The sequence below is a fragment of the Oncorhynchus mykiss genome, unplaced genomic scaffold, assembly GCF_013265735.2.
Source record: "Oncorhynchus mykiss isolate Arlee unplaced genomic scaffold, USDA_OmykA_1.1 un_scaffold_240, whole genome shotgun sequence".
NCBI classification, from domain to species: Eukaryota; Metazoa; Chordata; class Actinopteri; order Salmoniformes; family Salmonidae; genus Oncorhynchus; species Oncorhynchus mykiss.
In genome coordinates this window covers 89,925-108,582 of record NW_023493704.1, presented here as the reverse complement: position 1 = coordinate 108,582, position 18,658 = coordinate 89,925, and the positions used below count along the sequence as shown (strand labels likewise).

General features: G+C 42.8%; 1 protein-coding gene across 4 annotated transcripts in view; it reads right to left on the bottom strand.

The window, feature by feature from the left end:
- LOC110515620 (FERM, ARHGEF and pleckstrin domain-containing protein 1) overlaps window positions 1-18,658 on the bottom strand; it is a 99,962-nt gene that overhangs the window by 33,287 nt on the left and 48,017 nt on the right. For all 4 annotated transcript variants that reach the window (XM_036973380.1, XM_036973379.1, XM_036973378.1 and 1 more), the window contains exons 8-13: window positions 18,091-18,238; window positions 14,020-14,115; window positions 13,642-13,808; window positions 12,511-12,579; window positions 12,305-12,377; window positions 11,967-12,183 (exon numbers count right to left, since the gene is read on the bottom strand). In XM_036973380.1, coding sequence (XP_036829275.1) covers window positions 11,967-12,183; window positions 12,305-12,377; window positions 12,511-12,579; window positions 13,642-13,808; window positions 14,020-14,115; window positions 18,091-18,238 — 770 coding nt within the window. The remainder of the gene's footprint in view (window positions 1-11,966; window positions 12,184-12,304; window positions 12,378-12,510; window positions 12,580-13,641; window positions 13,809-14,019; window positions 14,116-18,090; window positions 18,239-18,658) is intronic.

Below are 18,658 nucleotides of genomic sequence, written 5' to 3'. Positions count from 1 at the left end.
TTGAATGTAAAGTGTCCAGTTGAATGTAAAGTTATGTAAAGTGTCCAGTTGAATGTAAAGTGTCCAGTTGAATGTAAAGTAATGTAAAGTGTCCAGTTGAATGGAAAGTGTCCAGTTGAATGTAAAGTGTCCAGTTGAATGTAAAGTAATGTAAAGTGTCCAGTTGAATGTAAAGTGTTCAGTTGAATGTAAAGTGTCCAGTTGAATGTAAAGTAATGTAAAGTGTCCAGTTGAATGGAAAGTGTCCAGTTGAATGTAAAGTAATGTAAAGTGTCCAGTTGAATGTAAAGTGTCCAGTTGAATGTAAAGTAATGTAAAGTGTCCAGTTGAATGGAAAGTGTCCAGTTGAATGTAAAGTAATGTAAAGTGTCCAGTTGAATGTAAAGTGTCCAGTTGAATGTAAAGTAATGTAAAGTGTCCAGTTGAATGTGAAGTAATGTGAAGTGTCAAGTTGAATGTAAAGTGTCCAGTTGAATGTAAAGTAATGTAAAGTGTCCAGTTGAATGTGAAGTAATGTGAAGTGTCAAGTTGAATGTAAAGTGTCCAGTTGAATGTAAAGTAATGTAAAGTGTCCAGTTGAATGTAATGTCATGTAAAAGGGTCCAGTTGAATGTAAAGTGTCCAGTTGAATGTAAAGTAATGTAAAGGGTCCAGTTAAATGTAAAGTGTCCAGTTGAATGTAAAGTAATGTAAAGGGTCCAGTTGAATGTAAAGTGTCCAGTTGAATGTAAAGTAATGTAAAGGGTCCAGTTGAATGTAAAGTGTCCAGTTGAATGTAAAGTGTCCAGTTGAATGTAATGTAATGTAAAAGTGTCCAGTAGAATGTAAAGTGTCAAGTTGAATGTAAAGTAATGTAAAGTGTCCAGTTGAATGTAAAGTGTCCAGTTGAATGTAAAGTAATGTTAAGTGTCCAGTTGAATGTAAAGTGTCTAGTTGAATGTAAAGTAATGTAAAGTGTCCAGTTGAATGTGAAGTAATGTGAAGTGTCAAGTAGAATGTAAAGTGTCCAGTTGAATGTAAAGTGTCCTGTTGAATGTTAAGTAATATAGTGTCCAGTTGAATGTAATGTGTCCAGTTGAATGTAAAGTGTCCAGCTGAATGTAAAGTGATGTAAAGGGTCCAGTTGAATGTAAAGGGTCCAATTGAATGTAATGTAAAGTGTCCAGTTGAATGTAAAGTAATGTAAAGTGTCCAGCTGAATGTAAAGTGTCCAGTTGAATGTAAAGTGTCCAGTTGAATGTAAAGTAATGTAAAGGGTCCAGTTGAATGTAAAGTGTCCAGTTGAATGTAAAGTGATGTAAAGGGTCCAGTTGAATGTAAAGTGTCCAGTTGAATGTAAAGTGTCCAGTTGAATGTAAAGTGATGTAAAGGGTCAAGTTGAATGTAAAGTGTCCAGTTGAATGTAAAGTGTCCAGTTGAATGTAATGTCATGTAAAAGTGTCCAGTTGAATGTTATGTCATGTAAAAGGGTCAAGTTGAATGTAAAGTGTCCAGTTGAATGTAAAGTAATGTAAAGGGTCCAGTTGAATGTAAAGTGTCCAGTTGAATGTAAAGTGATGTAAAGGGTCCAGTTGAATGTAAAGTGTCCAGTTGAATGTAAAGTGTCCAGTTGAATGTAATGTCATGTAAAAGTGTCCAGTTGAATGTAAAGTAATGTAAAGTGTCCAGTAGAATGTAAAGTGTCCAGTTGAATGTAAAGTAATCTAAAGTGTCCAGTCGAATGTAAAGTAATGTAAAGTGTCCAGTTGAATGTAAAGTGTCCAGTTGAATGTAAAGTAATGTAAAGTGTCCAGTTGAATGTAAAGTGTCCAGTTGAATGTAAAGTAATGTTAAGTGTCCAGTTGAATGTAAAGTGATGTAAAGGGTCCAGTTTAATGTAAAGTGATGTAAAGTGTCCAGTTGAATGTAAAGTGTACAGTTGAATGTAGTGTAAAGTGTCCAGTTGAATGTAATGTCATGTTAAAGGGTCCAGTTGAATGTAAAGTGTCCAGTTGAATGTAAAGCAATGTAAAGGGTCCAGTTGAATGTAAAGTGTCCAGTTGAATGTAATGTCATGTAAAAGGGTCCAGTTGAATGTAAAGTGTCCAGTTGAATGTAAAGTAATGTAAAGTGTCCAGTTGAATGTAATGTCATGTAAAAGGGTCCAGTTGAATGTAAAGTGTCCAGTTGAATGTAAAGGAATGTAAAGGGTCCAGTTGAATGTAAAGTGTCCAGTTGAATGTAAAGTGTCCAGTTGAATGTAATGTAATGTAAAAGTGTCCAGTTGAATGTAAAGTGTCCAGTTGAATGTAAAGTAATGTTAAGTGTCCAGTTGAATGTAAAGTGTCCAGTTGAATGTAAAGTAATGTAAAGTGTCCAGTTGAATGTAAAGTGTCCAGTTGAATGTAAAGTGATGTAAAGTGTCCAGTTGAATGTGAAGTAATGTTAAGTGTCCAGTTTAATGTAAAGTGTCTAGTTGAATGTAAAGTAATGTAAAGTGTCCAGTTGAATGTGAAGTAATGTGAAGTGTCAAGTAGAGTGTAAAGTGTCCAGTTGAATGTAAAGTAATGTAAAGTGTCCAGTTGAATGTAAAGTGTCCAGTTGAATGTAAAGTGTCCAGTTGAATGTAATGTCATGTAAAAGTGTCCAGTTGAATGTTATGTCATGTAAAAGGGTCAAGTTGAATGTAAAGTGTCCAGTTGAAAGTAAAGTGTCCAGTTGAATGTAAAGTGTCCAGTTGAATGTAAAGTGATGTAAAGGGTCCAGTTAAATGTAAAGTGTCCAGTTGAATGTAAAGTGTCCAGTTCAATGTAATGTCATGCAAAAGTGTCCAGTTGAATGTAAAGTAATGTAAAGTGTCCAGTTGAATGTAAAGTGTCCAGTTGAATGTAAAGTAATGTAAAGTGTCCAGTCGAATGTAAAGTTATGTAAAGTGTCCAGTTGAATGTAAAGTGTCCAGTTGAATTTAAAGTAATGTACAGTTTCCAGTTGAATGTAAAGTGTCCAGTTGAATGTAAAGTTATGTAAAGCGTCCAGTTGAATCTAAAGTGATGTAAAGGGTCCAGTTTAATGTAAAGTTATGTAAAGTGTCCAGTTGAATGTAAAGTGTCCAGTTGAATGTAAAGTAATGTAAAGTGTTCAGTTGAATGTAATGTCATGTAAAAGGGTCCAGTTGAATGTAAAGTGTCCAGTTGAATGTAAAGTAATGTAAAGGGTCCAGTTAAATGTAAAGTGTCCAGTTGAATGTAAAGTAATGTAAAGGGTCCAGTTGAATGTAAAGTGTCCAGTTGAATGTAAAGTAATGTAAAGGGTCCAGTTGAATGTAAAGTGTCCAGTTGAATGTAAAGTGTCCAGTTGAATGTAATGTAATGTAAAAGTGTCCAGTTGAATGTAAAGTGTCAAGTTGAATGTAAAGTAATGTAAAGTGTCCAGTTGAATGTAAAGTGTCCAGTTGAATGTAAAGTAATGTTAAGTGTCCAGTTGAATGTAAAGTGTCTAGTTGAATGTAAAGTAATGTAAAGTGTCCAGTTGAATGTGAAGTAATGTGAAGTGTCAAGTAGAATGTAAAGTGTCCAGTTGAATGTAAAGTAATGTAAAGTGTCCAGTTGAATGTGAAGTGTCCAGTTGAATGTAAAGTAATGTAAAGTGTCCAGTTGAATGTAAAGTGTCCTGTTGAATGTTAAGTAATATAGTGTCCAGTTGAATGTAATGTGTCCAGTTGAATGTAAAGTGTCCAGCTGAATGTAAAGTGATGTAAAGGGTCCAGTTGAATGTAAAGGGTCCAATTGAATGTAATGTAAAGTGTCCAGTTGAATGTAAAGTAATGTAAAGTGTCCAGCTGAATGTAAAGTGTCCAGTTGAATGTAAAGTGTCCAGTTGAATGTAAAGTAATGTAAAGGGTCCAGTTGAATGTAAAGTGTCCAGTTGAATGTAAAGTGATGTAAAGGGTCCAGTTGAATGTAAAGTGTCCAGTTGAATGTAAAGTGTCCAGTTGAATGTAAAGTGATGTAAAGGGTCCAGTTGAATGTAAAGTGTCCAGTTGAATGTAAAGTGTCCAGTTGAATGTAATGTCATGTAAAAGTGTCCAGTTGAATGTTATGTCATGTAAAAGGGTCAAGTTGAATGTAAAGTGTCCAGTTGAATGTAAAGTAATGTAAAGGGTCCAGTTGAATGTAAAGTGTCCAGTTGAATGTAAAGTGATGTAAAGGGTCCAGTTGAATGTAAAGTGTCCAGTTGAATGTAAAGTGTCCAGTTGAATGTAATGTCATGTAAAAGTGTCCAGTTGAATGTAAAGTAATGTAAAGTGTCCAGTAGAATGTAAAGTGTCCAGTTGAATGTAAAGTAATCTAAAGTGTCCAGTCGAATGTAAAGTAATGTAAAGTGTCCAGTTGAATGTAAAGTGTCCAGTTGAATGTAAAGTAATGTAAAGTGTCCAGTTGAATGTAAAGTGTCCAGTTGAATGTAAAGTAATGTGAAGTGTCCAGTTGAATGTAAAGTGATGTAAAGGGTCCAGTTTAATGTAAAGTGATGTAAAGTGTCCAGTTGAATGTAAAGTGTACAGTTGAATGTAGTGTAAAGTGTCCAGTTGAATGTAATGTCATGTTAAAGGGTCCAGTTGAATGTAAAGTGTCCAGTTGAATGTAAAGTAATGTAAAGGGTCCAGTTGAATGTAAAGTGTCCAGTTGAATGTAATGTCATGTAAAAGGGTCCAGTTGAATGTAAAGTGTCCAGTTGAATGTAAAGTAATGTAAAGTGTCCAGTTGAATGTAATGTCATGTAAAAGGGTCCAGTTGAATGTAAAGTGTCCAGTTGAATGTAAAGGAATGTAAAGGGTCCAGTTGAATGTAAAGTGTCCAGTTGAATGTAAAGTGTCCAGTTGAATGTAATGTAATGTAAAAGTGTCCAGTTGAATGTAAAGTGTCCAGTTGAATGTAAAGTAATGTTAAGTGTCCAGTTGAATGTAAAGTGTCCAGTTGAATGTAAAGTAATGTAAAGTGTCCAGTTGAATGTAAAGTGTCCAGTTGAATGTAAAGTGATGTAAAGTGTCCAGTTGAATGTGAAGTAATGTTAAGTGTCCAGTTTAATGTAAAGTGTCTAGTTGAATGTAAAGTAATGTAAAGTGTCCAGTTGAATGTGAAGTAATGTGAAGTGTCAAGTAGAATGTAAAGTGTCCAGTTGAATGTAAAGTAATGTAAAGTGTCCAGTTGAATGTAAAGTGTCCAGTTGAATGTAAAGTGTCCAGTTGAATGTAATGTCATGTAAAAGTGTCCAGTTGAATGTTATGTCATGTAAAAGGGTCAAGTTGAATGTAAAGTGTCCAGTTGAAAGTAAAGTGTCCAGTTGAATGTAAAGTGTCCAGTTGAATGTAAAGTGATGTAAAGGGTCCAGTTAAATGTAAAGTGTCCAGTTGAATGTAAAGTGTCCAGTTGAATGTAATGTCATGTAAAAGTGTCCAGTTGAATGTAAAGTAATGTAAAGTGTCCAGTTGAATGTAAAGTGTCCAGTTGAATGTAAAGTAATGTAAAGTGTCCAGTCGAATGTGAAGTAATGTAAAGTGTCCAGTTGAATGTAAAGTGTCCAGTTGAATGTAAAGTAATGTACAGTTTCCAGTTGAATGTAACGTGTCCAGTTGAATGTAAAGTTATGTAAAGCGTCCAGTTGAATCTAAAGTGATGTAAAGGGTCCAGTTTAATGTAAAGTAATGTAAAGTGTCCAGTCGAATGTGAAGTAATGTAAAGTGTCCAGTTGAATGTAAAGTGTCCAGTTGAATGTAAAGTAATGTACAGTTTCCAGTTGAATGTAACGTGTCCAGTTGAATGTAAAGTTATGTAAAGCGTCCAGTTGAATCTAAAGTGATGTAAAGGGTCCAGTTTAATGTAAAGTTATGTAAAGTGTCCAGTTGAATGTAAAGTGTACAGTTGAATGTAGTGTAAAGTGTCCAGTTGAATGTAATGTCATGTAAAAGGGTCCAGTTGAATGTAAAGTGTCCAGTTGAATGTAAAGTAATGTAAAGTGTCCAGTTGAATGTAATGTCATGTAAAAGGGTCCAGTTGAATGTAAAGTGTCCAGTTGAATGTAAAGTAATGTAAAGGGTCCAGTTGAATGTAACGTGTCCAGTTGAATGTAAAGTAATGTAAAGTGTCCAGTTGAATGTAAAGTGTCCTGTTGAATGTTAAGTAATATAGTGTCCAGTTGAATGTAATGTAATGTAATGTGTCCAGTTGAATGTAAAGTGTCCAGTTGAATGTAAAGTGATGTAAAGGGTCCAGTTGAATGTAAAGGGTCCAATTGAATGTAATGTAAAGTGTCCAGTTGAATGTAAAGTAATGTAAAGTGTCCAGTTGAATGTAATGTCATGTAAAAAGGGTCCAGTTGAATGTAAAGTGTCCAGTTGAATGTAAAGTAATGTAAAGGGTCCAGTTGAATGTAAAGTGTCCAGTTGAATGTAAAGTGATGTAAAGGGTCCAGTTGAATGTAAAGTGTCCAGTTGAATGTAAAGTGTCCAGTTGAATGTAAAGTGATGTAAAGGGTCCAGTTAAATGTAAAGTGTCCAGTTGAATGTAAAGTGTCCAGTTGAATGTAATGTCATGTAAAAGTGTCCAGTTGAATGTAAAGTAATGTAAAGTGTCCAGTTGAATGTAAAGTGTCCAGTTGAATGTAAAGTAATGTAAAGTGTCCAGTCGAATGTAAAGTAATGTAAAGTGTCCAGTTGAATGTAAAGTGTCCAGTTGAATGTAAAGTAATGTACAGTTTCCAGTTGAATGTAAAGTGTCCAGTTGAATGTAAAGTAATGTACAGTTTCCAGTTGAATGTAAAGTGTCCAGTTGAATGTAAAGTAATGTACAGTTTCCAGTTGAATGTAAAGGGTCCAGTTTAATGTAAAGTTATGTAAAGTGTCCAGTTGAATGTAAAGTGTCCAGTTGAATGTAATGTCATGTAAAAGGGTCCAGTTGAATGTAAAGTGTCCAGTTGAATGTAAAGTAATGTAAAGTGTCCAGTTGAATGTAGTGTAAAGTGTCCAGTTGAATGTAATGTCATGTAAAAGGGTCCAGTTGAATGTAAAGTGTCCAGTTGAATGTAAAGTAATGTAAAGTGTCCAGTTGAATGTAATGTCATGTAAAAGGGTCCAGTTGAATGTAAAGTGTCCAGTTGAATGTAAAGTAATGTAAAGGGTCCAGTTGAATGTAACATGTCCAGTTGAATGTAAAGTAATGTAAAGTGTCCAGTTGAATGTAAAGTGTCCTGTTGAATGTTAAGTAATATAGTGTCCAGTTGAATGTAATGTAATGTAATGTGTCCAGTTGAATGTAAAGTGTCCAGTTGAATGTAAAGTGATGTAAAGGGTCCAGTTGAATGTAAAGGGTCCAATTGAATGTAATGTAAAGTGTCCAGTTGAATGTAAAGTAATGTAAAGTGTCCAGTTGAATGTAATGTCATGTAAAAAGGGTCCAGTTGAATGTAAAGTGTCCAGTTGAATGCAAAGTAATGTAAAGGGTCCAGTTGAATGTAAAGTGTCCAGTTGAATGTAAAGTGATGTAAAGGGTCCAGTTGAATGTAAAGTGTCCAGTTGAATGTAAAGTGTCCAGTTGAATGTAATGTCATGTAAAAGTGTCCAGTTGAATGTAAAGTGTCCAGTTGAATGTAAAGTAATGTAAAGTGTCCAGTTGAATGTAAAGTGTCCAGTTGAATGTAAAGTAATGTAAAGTGTCCAGTTGAATGTAAAGTGTCCAGTTGAATGTAAAGTAATGTATAGTGTCCAGTTGAATGTAAAGTGTCCTGTTGAATGTTAAGTAATATAGTGTCCAGTTGAATGTAATGTAATGTAATGTGTCCAGTTGAATGTAAAGTGTCCAGTTGAATGTAAAGTGATGTAAAGGGTCCAGTTGAATGTAAAGGGTCCAATTGAATGAAATGTAAAGTGTCCAGTTGAATGTAAAGTAATGTAAAGTGTCCAGTTGAATGTAAAGTAATGTAAAGTGTCCAGTTGAATGTAAAGTAATGTAATGTAAAGTGTCCAGTTGAATGTAAAGTCATGTAAAGTGTCCAGTTGAATGTAAAGTGTCCAGTTGAATGTAAAGTGATGTAAAGGGTCCTGTTGAATGTAAAGTGTCCAGTTGAATGTAAAGTGTCCAGTTGAATGTAATGTCATGTAAAAGTGTCCAGTTGAATGTAAAGTGTCCAGTTTAATGTAAAGTAATGTTAAGTGTTCAGTTGAATGTAAAGTGTCCAGTTGAATGTAAAGTAATGTAAAGTGTCCAGTTGAATGTAAAGTGTCCAGTTGAATGTAAAGTAATGTAAAGTGTCCAGTTGAATGTGAAGTAATGTGAAGTGTCAAGTTGAATGTAAAGTGTCCAGTTGAATGTAAAGTAATGTAAAGTGTCCAGTTGAATGTAAAGTGTCCAGTTGAATGTAAAGTCATGTAAAGTGTCCAGTTGAATGTAAAGTGTCCAGTTGAATGTAATGTAATGTAATGTGTCCAGTTTAATGTAAAGTGTCCAGTTGAATGTAAAGTGATGTAAAGGGTCCAGTTGAATGTAAAGGGTCCAATTGTATGTAAAGTAATGTAAAGTGTCCAGTTGAATGTAAAGTAATGTAACGTGTCCAGTTGAATGTAAAGTAATGTAAAGTGTCCAGTTGAATGTAAACTAATGTAAAGTGTCCAGTTGAATGTAAAGTAATGTAAAGTGTCCAGTTGAATGTAAAGTAATGTGAAGTGTCCAGTTGAATGTAAAGTAATGTAAAGTGTCCAGTTGAATGTAAAGTGTCCAGTTAAATGTAAAGTGTCCAGCCAGGAGAGAAGCACAACAGTGGAACACAGCAGAGAGACAGAGGAAACAGCCTGGAGAGAAGCACAACAGTGGAACACAGTAGAGAGACAGAGGAAACAGCCTGGAGAGAAGCACAACAGTGGAACACAGTAGATAGAGAGACAGAGGAAACAGCCTGGAGAGAAGCACAACAGTGGAACACAGTAGATAGAGAGACAGAGGAAACAGCCTGGAGAGAAGCACAACAGTGCTGGCAGAAAAACAGCATTCAACGGCATAGAAGCTTTGAACATAGTCTGATTTATTTGTCATGTTTTTAATTCTAAATATAATGTGTTGTCAGAGAATGTAATCAAACAAATGACAATGATGAGGATGAAGCGGCGGCCATGTTGGATTTGCAAAAGAACAGAAATCAGGATCAGGGCCGAAAGGAACAACAATGAGATGTCTATCTTGTTTACATGCCAGGAGTCAAGCCAAGCAGACAGCAAAGAGGAAGGGGGAGGGGGGTCAGACAGACTGATGATTTGGATGACTGCTGATACAGGGGGGAGGGATTGGGCTGGGTCGGTGTTCGGGGAGGGCAGAAGGAACATCAAGCACGGCTGATAAAATAACCTTACAGCTCCTAACATTCTCAACGTGTATTGATCCTGACTAATCCACAAACTACTGCTTAGTATTTCACCAGCTAAGTGTACTGAGCTACATTTAGATATTTATTTAACTAGGCAAGTCAGTTAAGAACAAATTCTTATTTACAATGACGGCCTGGGAACGGTGGGTTAACTGCCTTGTTCAGGGGCAGAACGACAGATTTTTACCTTGTCAGCTCGGGGATTCGATCTTGCAACCTTTCGGTTACTAGTGCAACACTCTATCCACTAGGCTACCTGCCGCCCTCATGGGCCTAACCCTAACCCTAACCCTCATGGGCCTAACCCTAACCCTCATGGGCCTAACCCTAACCCTAACCCTCATGGGCCTAACCCTAACCCTAACCCTCATGGGCCTAACCCTAACCCTCATGGGCCTAACCCTAACCCTCATGGGCCTAACCCTAACCCTCATGGGCCTAACCCTAACCCTCATGGGCCTAACCCTAACCCTCATGGGCCTAACCCTAACCCTCATGGGCCTAACCCTAACCCTCATGGGCCTAACCCTAACCCTCATGGGCCTAACCCTAACCCTCATGGGCCTAACCCTAACCCTCATGGGCCTAACCCTAACCCTAACCCTCATGGGCCTAACCCTAACCCTCATGGGCCTAACCCTAACCCTCATGGGCCTAACCCTAACCCTCATGGGCCTAACCCTAACCCTCATGGGCCTAACCCTAACCCTCATGGGCCTAACCCTAACCCTCATGGGCCTAACCCTAACCCTCATGGGCCTAACCCTAACCCTCATGGGCCTAACCCTAACCCTCATGGGCCTAACCCTAACCCTCATGGGCCTAACCCTAACCCTCATGGGCCTAACCCTAACCCTCATGGGCCTAACCCTAACCCTAACCCTCATGGGCCTAACCCTAACCCTAACCCTCATGGGCCTAACCCTAACCCTAACCCTCATGGGCCTAACCCTAACCCTAACCCTCATGGGCCTAACCCTAACCCTCATGGGCCTAACCCTAACCCTCATGGGCCTAACCCTAACCCTCATGGGCCTAACCCTAACCCTCATGGGCCTGGGCCTAACCCTAACCCTCATGGGCCTAACCCTAACCCTAACCCTCATGGGCCTAACCCTAACCCTAACCCTCATGGGCCTAACCCTAACCCTAACCCTCATGGGCCTAACCCTAACCCTAACCCTCATGGGCCTAACCCTAACCCTCATGGGCCTAACCCTAACCCTAACCCTCATGGGCCTAACCCTAACCCTCATGGGCCTAACCCTAACCCTAACCCTAACCCTCATGGGCCTAACCCTAACCCTAACCCAACCCAAAGTATAATGTCACAAACTACAAGTCTAAAGTGTGTATAAAAAATAAGCCCCCCCCACGATAGTAAAAGTGCTGTACAGAATTAAAATATATAAATTGTACTCTAGATTTAGAAGGCTGATTGGCCTCCAGTTAAAGTAACGATTTATACGCCTCTAACCACGAGGGAGGTGCTAACCGTGGCAGGGAGCTAACCCTGAGGGAGGTGCTAACCGTGGCAGGGAGCTAACCCCGAGGGAGGTGCTAACCGTGGCAGGGAGCTAACCCCGAGGGAGGTGCTAACAGTGGCAGGGAGCTAACCCTGGGGGAGGCGCTAACCGTGGCAGGGAGCTAACCCTGAGGGAGGCGCTAACCGTGGCAGGGAGCTAACCCCGAGGGAGGTGCTAACCGTGGCAGGGAGCTAACCCCGAGGGAGGTGCTAACAGTGGCAGGGAGCTAACCCTGGGGGAGGCGCTAACTGTGGCAGGGAGCTAACCCTGGGGGAGGCGCTAACAGTGGCAGAGAGCTAACCCTAGGGGAGGCGCTAACAGTGGCAGGGAGCTAACCCTGGGGGAGGCGCTAACAGTGGCAGGGCGCTAACCCTGGGGGAGGGGCTAACAGTGCAGGGCGCTAACCCTGAGGGAGGGGCTAACAGTACAGGGAGCTAACCCTAGGGGAGGGGCTAACAGTGCAGGGTGCTAACCCTGAGGGAGGCTCTAACTGTGGCAGGGAGCTAACCCTGGGGGAGGCGCTAACAGTGGCAGGGAGCTAACCCTGGGGGAGGGGCTAACAGTGGCAGGGAGTTAACCCTAGGGGAGGCGCTAACAGTGGCAGGGAGCTAACCCTGGGGGAGGCGCTAACAGTGGCAGGGCGCTAACCCTGGGGGAGGGGCTAACAGTGCAGGGTGCTAACCCTGAGGGAGGCTCTAACAGTGGCAGGGCGCTAACCCTGGGGGAGGGGCTAACAGTGCAGGGTGCTAACCCTGAGGGAGGCTCTAACAGTGGCAGGGAGCTAACCCTGAGGGAGGCTCTAACAGTACAGGGCGCTAACCCTGGGGGAGGGGCTAACAGTGCAGGGTGCTAACCCTGAGGGAGGCTCTAACAGTACAGGGCGCTAAGCCTGGGGGAGGGGCTAACAGTGCAGGGTGCTAACCCTGAGGGAGGCTCTAACAGTGGCAGGGAGCTAACCCTGGGGGAGGGGCTAACAGTAACCCCCAGGGGTTCATCCTCATCATTGACATGTGTGTGTGAGCGTTTGCCTCTGGCCTCGTTCTCTATCTATACCAGAACAGTGGATGTAGGAGATAGAAGAGCTGCTGCCTTCAGCTGCCTGCCGGACTGGACCTGAGATCTGCTGCTCTGGGTGTCCCGTGGTGGAGGGTAGGGCCTGGGCCTCTGGTCCCCCTGGTCCAGCCTGGTGGCCGTTGGTCACTGTAGGGTCGTCCACCGGGGCCTGGAGGGTCAACCTGAGAGGAGAGTCTGTCTGGTTCACTGAGGCACTCTGGAGAGGAGGGAGAGAGAGAAGTTAAAGGGATACTCTGTGAAATAAAGACCAGAACACACACTAACTCTAAACCTTCTCCTATGAATCAAAGAGAGTAAGGTCACCGTGATATACTGACCTCTTGTGGCACTGTGGATGTCTTTCTATCCTGGGGTGTCAGGCTGCTGCCGGACACCTTCTTACTGTGTTTCCTGGTGGGGAGAGTAGACAGGCGAGGCTTAGTCTATCAACTGTTGAGGTAAAGGGACATTGACATGGGAACCTGGAGCCACAAACACGCCTCAGGGGAAGAGAGGCTGACATCCAGACCAGGTGAAGTCTCACCTTTCAAAAGGGACCTTTTGGAACTCTGAGTCCTTGACGTAATCGAAAACTTGCTTCTGTGTCCGACCGCTGCAGATATAAAAGAGACAGAACATGGTAGTATGTTGAAACACAGAGGTCTGATGAAGCAGCACAGTCCCTGTAAAAGGATTGTCAGTGAAAGACCCTGATACAATAGGAAAGGTTACATTGTTGAGTCCAGTATCAATCTGTGTTGTTGTTGCTGGTTAATATACATTTATCATGCAGTGTCCACTCAGGCCCCTCCTCTACAAGCTCCACCCACCCACCCAGCCAGCCTACCTAAACCTCTACAAGCTCCACCCACCCACCCAGCCAGCCTACCTAAACCTCTACAAGCTCCACCCACCCACCCAGCCAGCCTACCTAAACCTCTACAAGCTCCACCCAGTCAGCCTACCCAAACCTCTACAAGCTCCACCCACCCACCCACCCAGCCAGCCTACCTAAACAAGCTCCACCCAGTCAGCCTACCCAAACCTCTACAAGCTCCACCCACCCAGCCAGCCTACCTAAACCTTTACAAGCTCCACCCAGCCAGCCTACCCAAACCTCTACAAGCTCCACCCAGCCAGCCTACCTAAATCTCTACAAGCTCCACCCAGCCAGCCAGCCTACCTAAATCTCTACAAGCTCCACCCAGCCAGCCAGCCTACCTAAACCTCAACAAGCTCCACCCAGTCAGCCTACCTAAATCTCTACAAGCTCCACCCACCCACCCAGCCAGCCTACCTAAACCTCTACAAGCTCCACCCACCCACCCAGCCAGCCTACCTAAACCTCTACAAGCTCCACCCACCCACCCAGTCAGCCTACCTAAACCTCTACAAGCTCCACCCAGCCACCCAGCCAGCCTACCTAAACCTCTACAAGCTCCACCCACCCACCCAGCCAGCCTACCTAAACCTCTACAAGCTCCACCCACCCACCCAGTCAGCCTACCTAAACCTCTACAAGCTCCACCCAGCCACCCAGCCAGCCTACCTAAACCTCTACAAGCTCCACCCACCCACCCAGTCAGCCTACCTAAACCTCTACAAGCTCCACCCAGCCACCCAGCCAGCCTACCTAAACCTCTACAAGCTCCACCCACCCACCCAGCCAGCCTACCTAAACCTGAAGGAGGACCCTCTGGTGAAGAGAACAGCTTTGGCTTTGGGTTTGGGTTCCTCAAACAGTCTGAAGAAGGCGTGGTACTCCACACATATTTTCCAGAAGATCTTACAGCAGTCTCTACTGGCCATCACAAACTCCAGAGTGTCCTGGTATGCACTCTGCTGCAGGCGGGCACAGCACAGACATCGTCAATACATAGCTTAGCATTGGTTAGAACAGGAGAAACAAGGGCTGTGTTCATCTACGCCACTGATAAAACACTGTGTTGGAACTAACCATCGAATAGTGCTGTGAATTTACTGAGAAATAAATCAACACCCTTTCAACCAATCAGAATGTAGTATTCTGCCAAGCCGTGGTATAAGGACTTACATTGAGGTCTGGTCTGAGTTTGATGAGAAAACGTTTCCTCTTGAAGCTGAGCTTGCGGACTTTAGACCAGTTAAAAGCATTGATCTTAGTGTGTCCCTATAGGAGAGAGTTTAGACCAGTTAAAAACATTGATCTTAGTGTGTCCCTATAGGAGAGAGGAGTTTCAGTTGGTTGGACAACATTCATACAGACAGGACATAAGATTGTGTATCACAGAGAAAACTTCCCAGACAGTCTTCTGCCTTTTATTTACGGTCGATGGTTGATTTGCTGCTAAGAAACCACTACTGAAGGACACCAATAAGAAGAGACTTGCCTGGTCCAAAAAACATGAGCAATGGATATTAGACCGATGGAAATCTGTCCTTTGGACTGATGAGTACAAATTTGAGATGTTTGGTTCCAACCGCTGTGCGTTTGTGAGAAGCAGAGTAGGTGTACGGATGATCTCTTCGTGTATGGGTCCTGCGTCAGACGGCCTCCACAATCACCCGACCTCAACCCAATTGAGATGGTTTGGGATGAGTTGGAGCGCAGAGTGAAGGAAAAACAAGTGCTCAGCATATGTGGGAACTCCTTCAAGACGGTTGGAAAGGCATTCCAGGTGAAGCTGGTTGAGAGAATGCCAAGAGTGTGCAAAGGGTGGCTACTTTGAAGAATCTAAACGGTAAAATATGCTGGAGGGGTGTAAAGCTCGCCGCCATTGGACTCTGGAGCAGTGGAAATGTGTTCTCTGGAGCGATGAATCACACTTCACATCTGGCAGTCTGGCGGACTAACCTGGGTTTGGCTGATGCCAGGACAATGTTACTTGCCGCAATACATAATGCCAACTGTAAAGTTTGGTGGAGGAATAATGGTCTGGGGCTGTTTTTCATGGTTCAGGCCCTTTAGATCCAATCATGTAGTGTATATATAGTGGGGCAAAAAAGTATTTAGTCAGCCACCAATTGTGCAAGTTCTCCCACTTAAAAAGATGAGAGGCCTGTAATTTCCATCATAGGTACACTTCAACTATGACAGAGAAAATGAGAAAAAAAATCCAGAAAATCACATTGTAGGATTTTTAATGAATTTATTTGCAAATTATGGTGGAACATAAGAGAACAGCACAATTGGTGGCTGACTAAATACTTTTTTGCCCCACTATATACACTACATGATATACATACAAACACAAACACTGTATATATTTGTGTGTGTGTAAAGAAAAGCTGACTCAAGAGCAGCCAGCCCAGTATTCCTGGCCAGCCGGGCATTCGTGGCCAGCCGGGCATTCGTGGCCAGCCGGGCATTCGTGGCCAGCCCAGTATTCGTGGCCAGCCCAGTATTCGTGGCCAGCCCAGTATTCGTGGCCAGCCCAGTATTCCTGGCCAGCCGGGCATTCGTGGCCAGCCCAGTATTCCTGGCCAGCCGGGCATTCGTGGCCAGCCCAGTATTCGTGGCCAGCCCAGTATTCCTGGCCAGCCGGGCATTCGTGGCCAGCCCAGTATTCCTGGCCAGCCGGGCATTCGTGGCCAGCCGGGCATTCGTGGCCAGCCGGGCATTCGTGGCCAGCCGGGCATTCGTGGCCAGCCGGGCATTCGTGGCCAGCCCGGTATTCCTGGCCAGCCCGGCATTCGTGGCCAGCCCGGTATTCCTGGCCAGCCCGGCATTTGTGGTCAGCCGGGCATTCCTGGCCAGCCGGACATTTGTGGTCACCCGGGCATTCGTGGCCAGCCGTGCATTCGTGGCCAGCCGGGCATTCCTGGCCAGCCGGGCATTCGTGGCCAGCCGGGCATTCGTAGCCAGCCGGGCATTCGTGGCCAGCCGGGCATTCGTGCGGTTGAGTCCGTTTCTGCTGTAACATGGACTCTACAAAGTGATGAAACGTTGTTGCTCCTTGGTAAGCTTGGTGCTAGACAGACGAGTCTTCGGTTGCCTAGGCAATGCCCCCCTCCCCTTTTTCCTTCTCCAAATGATTATTACGGTGACCGTGGTCATTTGGCTGACCAATAACCATCATCCAATATTCCATGCCAGTCACAGCCCTAAGTGGTATGACCTTACAGGGAAATGCTGAATACAACAGGTGTAGTAGACCTTACAGTGAAATGCTGAATACAACAGGTGTAGTAGACCTTACAGTGAAATGCTGAATACAACAGGTGTAGTAGACCTTACAGTGAAATGCTGAATACAACAGGTGTAGTAGACCTTACAGTGAAATGCTGAATACAACAGGTGTAGTAGACCTCACAGTGAAATGCTGAATACAACAGGTGTAGGTAGACCTTACAGTGAAATGCTGAATACAACAGGTGTAGTAGACCTCACAGTGAAATGCTGAATACAACAGGTGTAGTAGACCTCACAGTGAAATGCTGAATACAACAGGTGTAGTAGACCTCACAGTGAAATGCTGAATACAACAGGTGTAGTAGACCTTACAGTGAAATGCTGAATACAACAGGTGTAGTAGACCTCACAGTGAAATGCTGAATACAACAGGTGTAGTAGACCTTACAGTGAAATGCTGAATACAACAGGTGTAGTAGACCTCACAGTGAAATGCTGAATACAACAGGTGTAGTAGACCTTACAGTGAAATGCTGAATACAACAGGTGTAGTAGACCTCACAGTGAAATGCTGAATACAACAGGTGTAGTAGACCTCACAGTGAAATGCTGAATACAACAGGTGTAGTAGACCTGACAGTGAAATGCTGAATACAACAGGTGTAGTAGACCTGACAGTGAAATGCTGAATACAACAGGTGTAGTAGACCTCACAGTGAAATGCTGAATACAACAGGTGTAGTAGACCTCACAGTGAAATGCTGAATACAACAGGTGTAGTAGACCTCACAGTGAAATGCTGAATACAACAGGTGTAGTAGACCTCACAGTGAAATGCTGAATACAACAGGTGTAGTAGACCTCACAGTGAAATGCTGAATACAACAGGTGTAGTAGACCTCACAGTGAAATGCTGAATACAACAGGTGTAGTAGACTTACAGTGAAATGCTGAATACAACAGGTGTAGTAGACCTACAGTGAAATGCTGAATACAACAGGTGTAGTAGACCTGACAGTGAAATGCTGAATACAACAGGTGTAGTAGACCTTACAGTGAAATGCTGAATACAACAGGTGTAGTAGACCTTACAGTGAAATGCTGAATACAACAGGTGTAGTAGACCTCACAGTGAAATGCTGAATACAACAGGTGTAGTAGACCTCACAGTGAAATGCTGAATACAACAGGTGTAGTAGACCTCACAGTGAAATGCTGAATACAACAGGTGTAGTAGACCTCACAGTGAAATGCTGAATACAACAGGTGTAGTAGACCTCACAGTGAAATGCTGAATACAACAGGTGTAGTAGACCTCACAGTGAAATGCTGAATACAACAGGTGTAGTAGACCTCACAGTGAAATGCTGAATACAACAGGTGTAGTAGACCTCACAGTGAAATGCTGAATACAACAGGTGTAGTAGACCTTACAGTGAAATGCTGAATACAACAGGTGTAGTAGACCTTACAGTGAAATGCTGAATACAACAGGTGTAGTAGACCTCACAGTGAAATGCTGAATACAACAGGTGTAGGTAGACCTTACAGTGAAATGCTGAATACAACAGGTGTAGTAGACCTCACAGTGAAATGCTGAATACAACAGGTGTAGTAGACCTCACAGTGAAATGCTGAATACAACAGGTGTAGTAGACCTTACAGTGAAATGCTGAATACAACAGGTAGACCTCACAGTGAAATGCTGAATACAACAGGTGTAGTAGACCTCACAGTGAAATGCTGAATACAACAGGTGTAGTAGACCTCACAGTGAAATGCTGAATACAACAGGTGTAGTAGACCTCACAGTGAAATGCTGAATACAACAGGTGTAGTAGACCTCACAGTGAAATGCTGAATACAACAGGTGTAGTAGACCTCACAGTGAAATGCTGAATACAAGCCCTTAACCAACAATGCAGTTTTAAGAAAATGCACTAAAAAAAGGTAAGAGATCAGAAATGAACTCCCACGTTCCTGGTGGATTAACATCTGGAGCACATACAGTACCTGAAACACCAGCAGTCCAATATGAGACACAGCCAGACTGAGCTTGGTCCCCTCTCGGTCCTTAGCAGGGTGGAGCCTGACTCCGTACATCTCCAACCGCCGGGCGATCTCCAGTAGCTGATAGTCTGACTCCGCTGGCGTCTGTCCTCTGGGGACACACAGGACACATACCAACACTTTATCATATCATAGTCTGACTCTAATGGCGTCTGTCCTCTGGGGACACACAGGACACATACCAACACTTTATCATATAATAGTCAGACTCTAATGGCGTCTGTCCTCTGGGGACACACAGGACACATACCAACACTTTATCATATCATAGTCTGACTCTAATGGCGTCTGTCCTCTGGGGACACACAGGACACATACCAACACTTTATCATATCATAGTCTGACTCTAATGGCGTCTGTCCTCTGGGGACACACAGGACATATACCAACGCGTTAGCGTTTTAACATCACGTTGGACAGTTTCCACTGTTCCTTCTGTACAAATGTCATAAAAATGTTGACTAATTCAGTGCAACAAACCGCCTTAAAAATAAATCTGATCACTGTATGA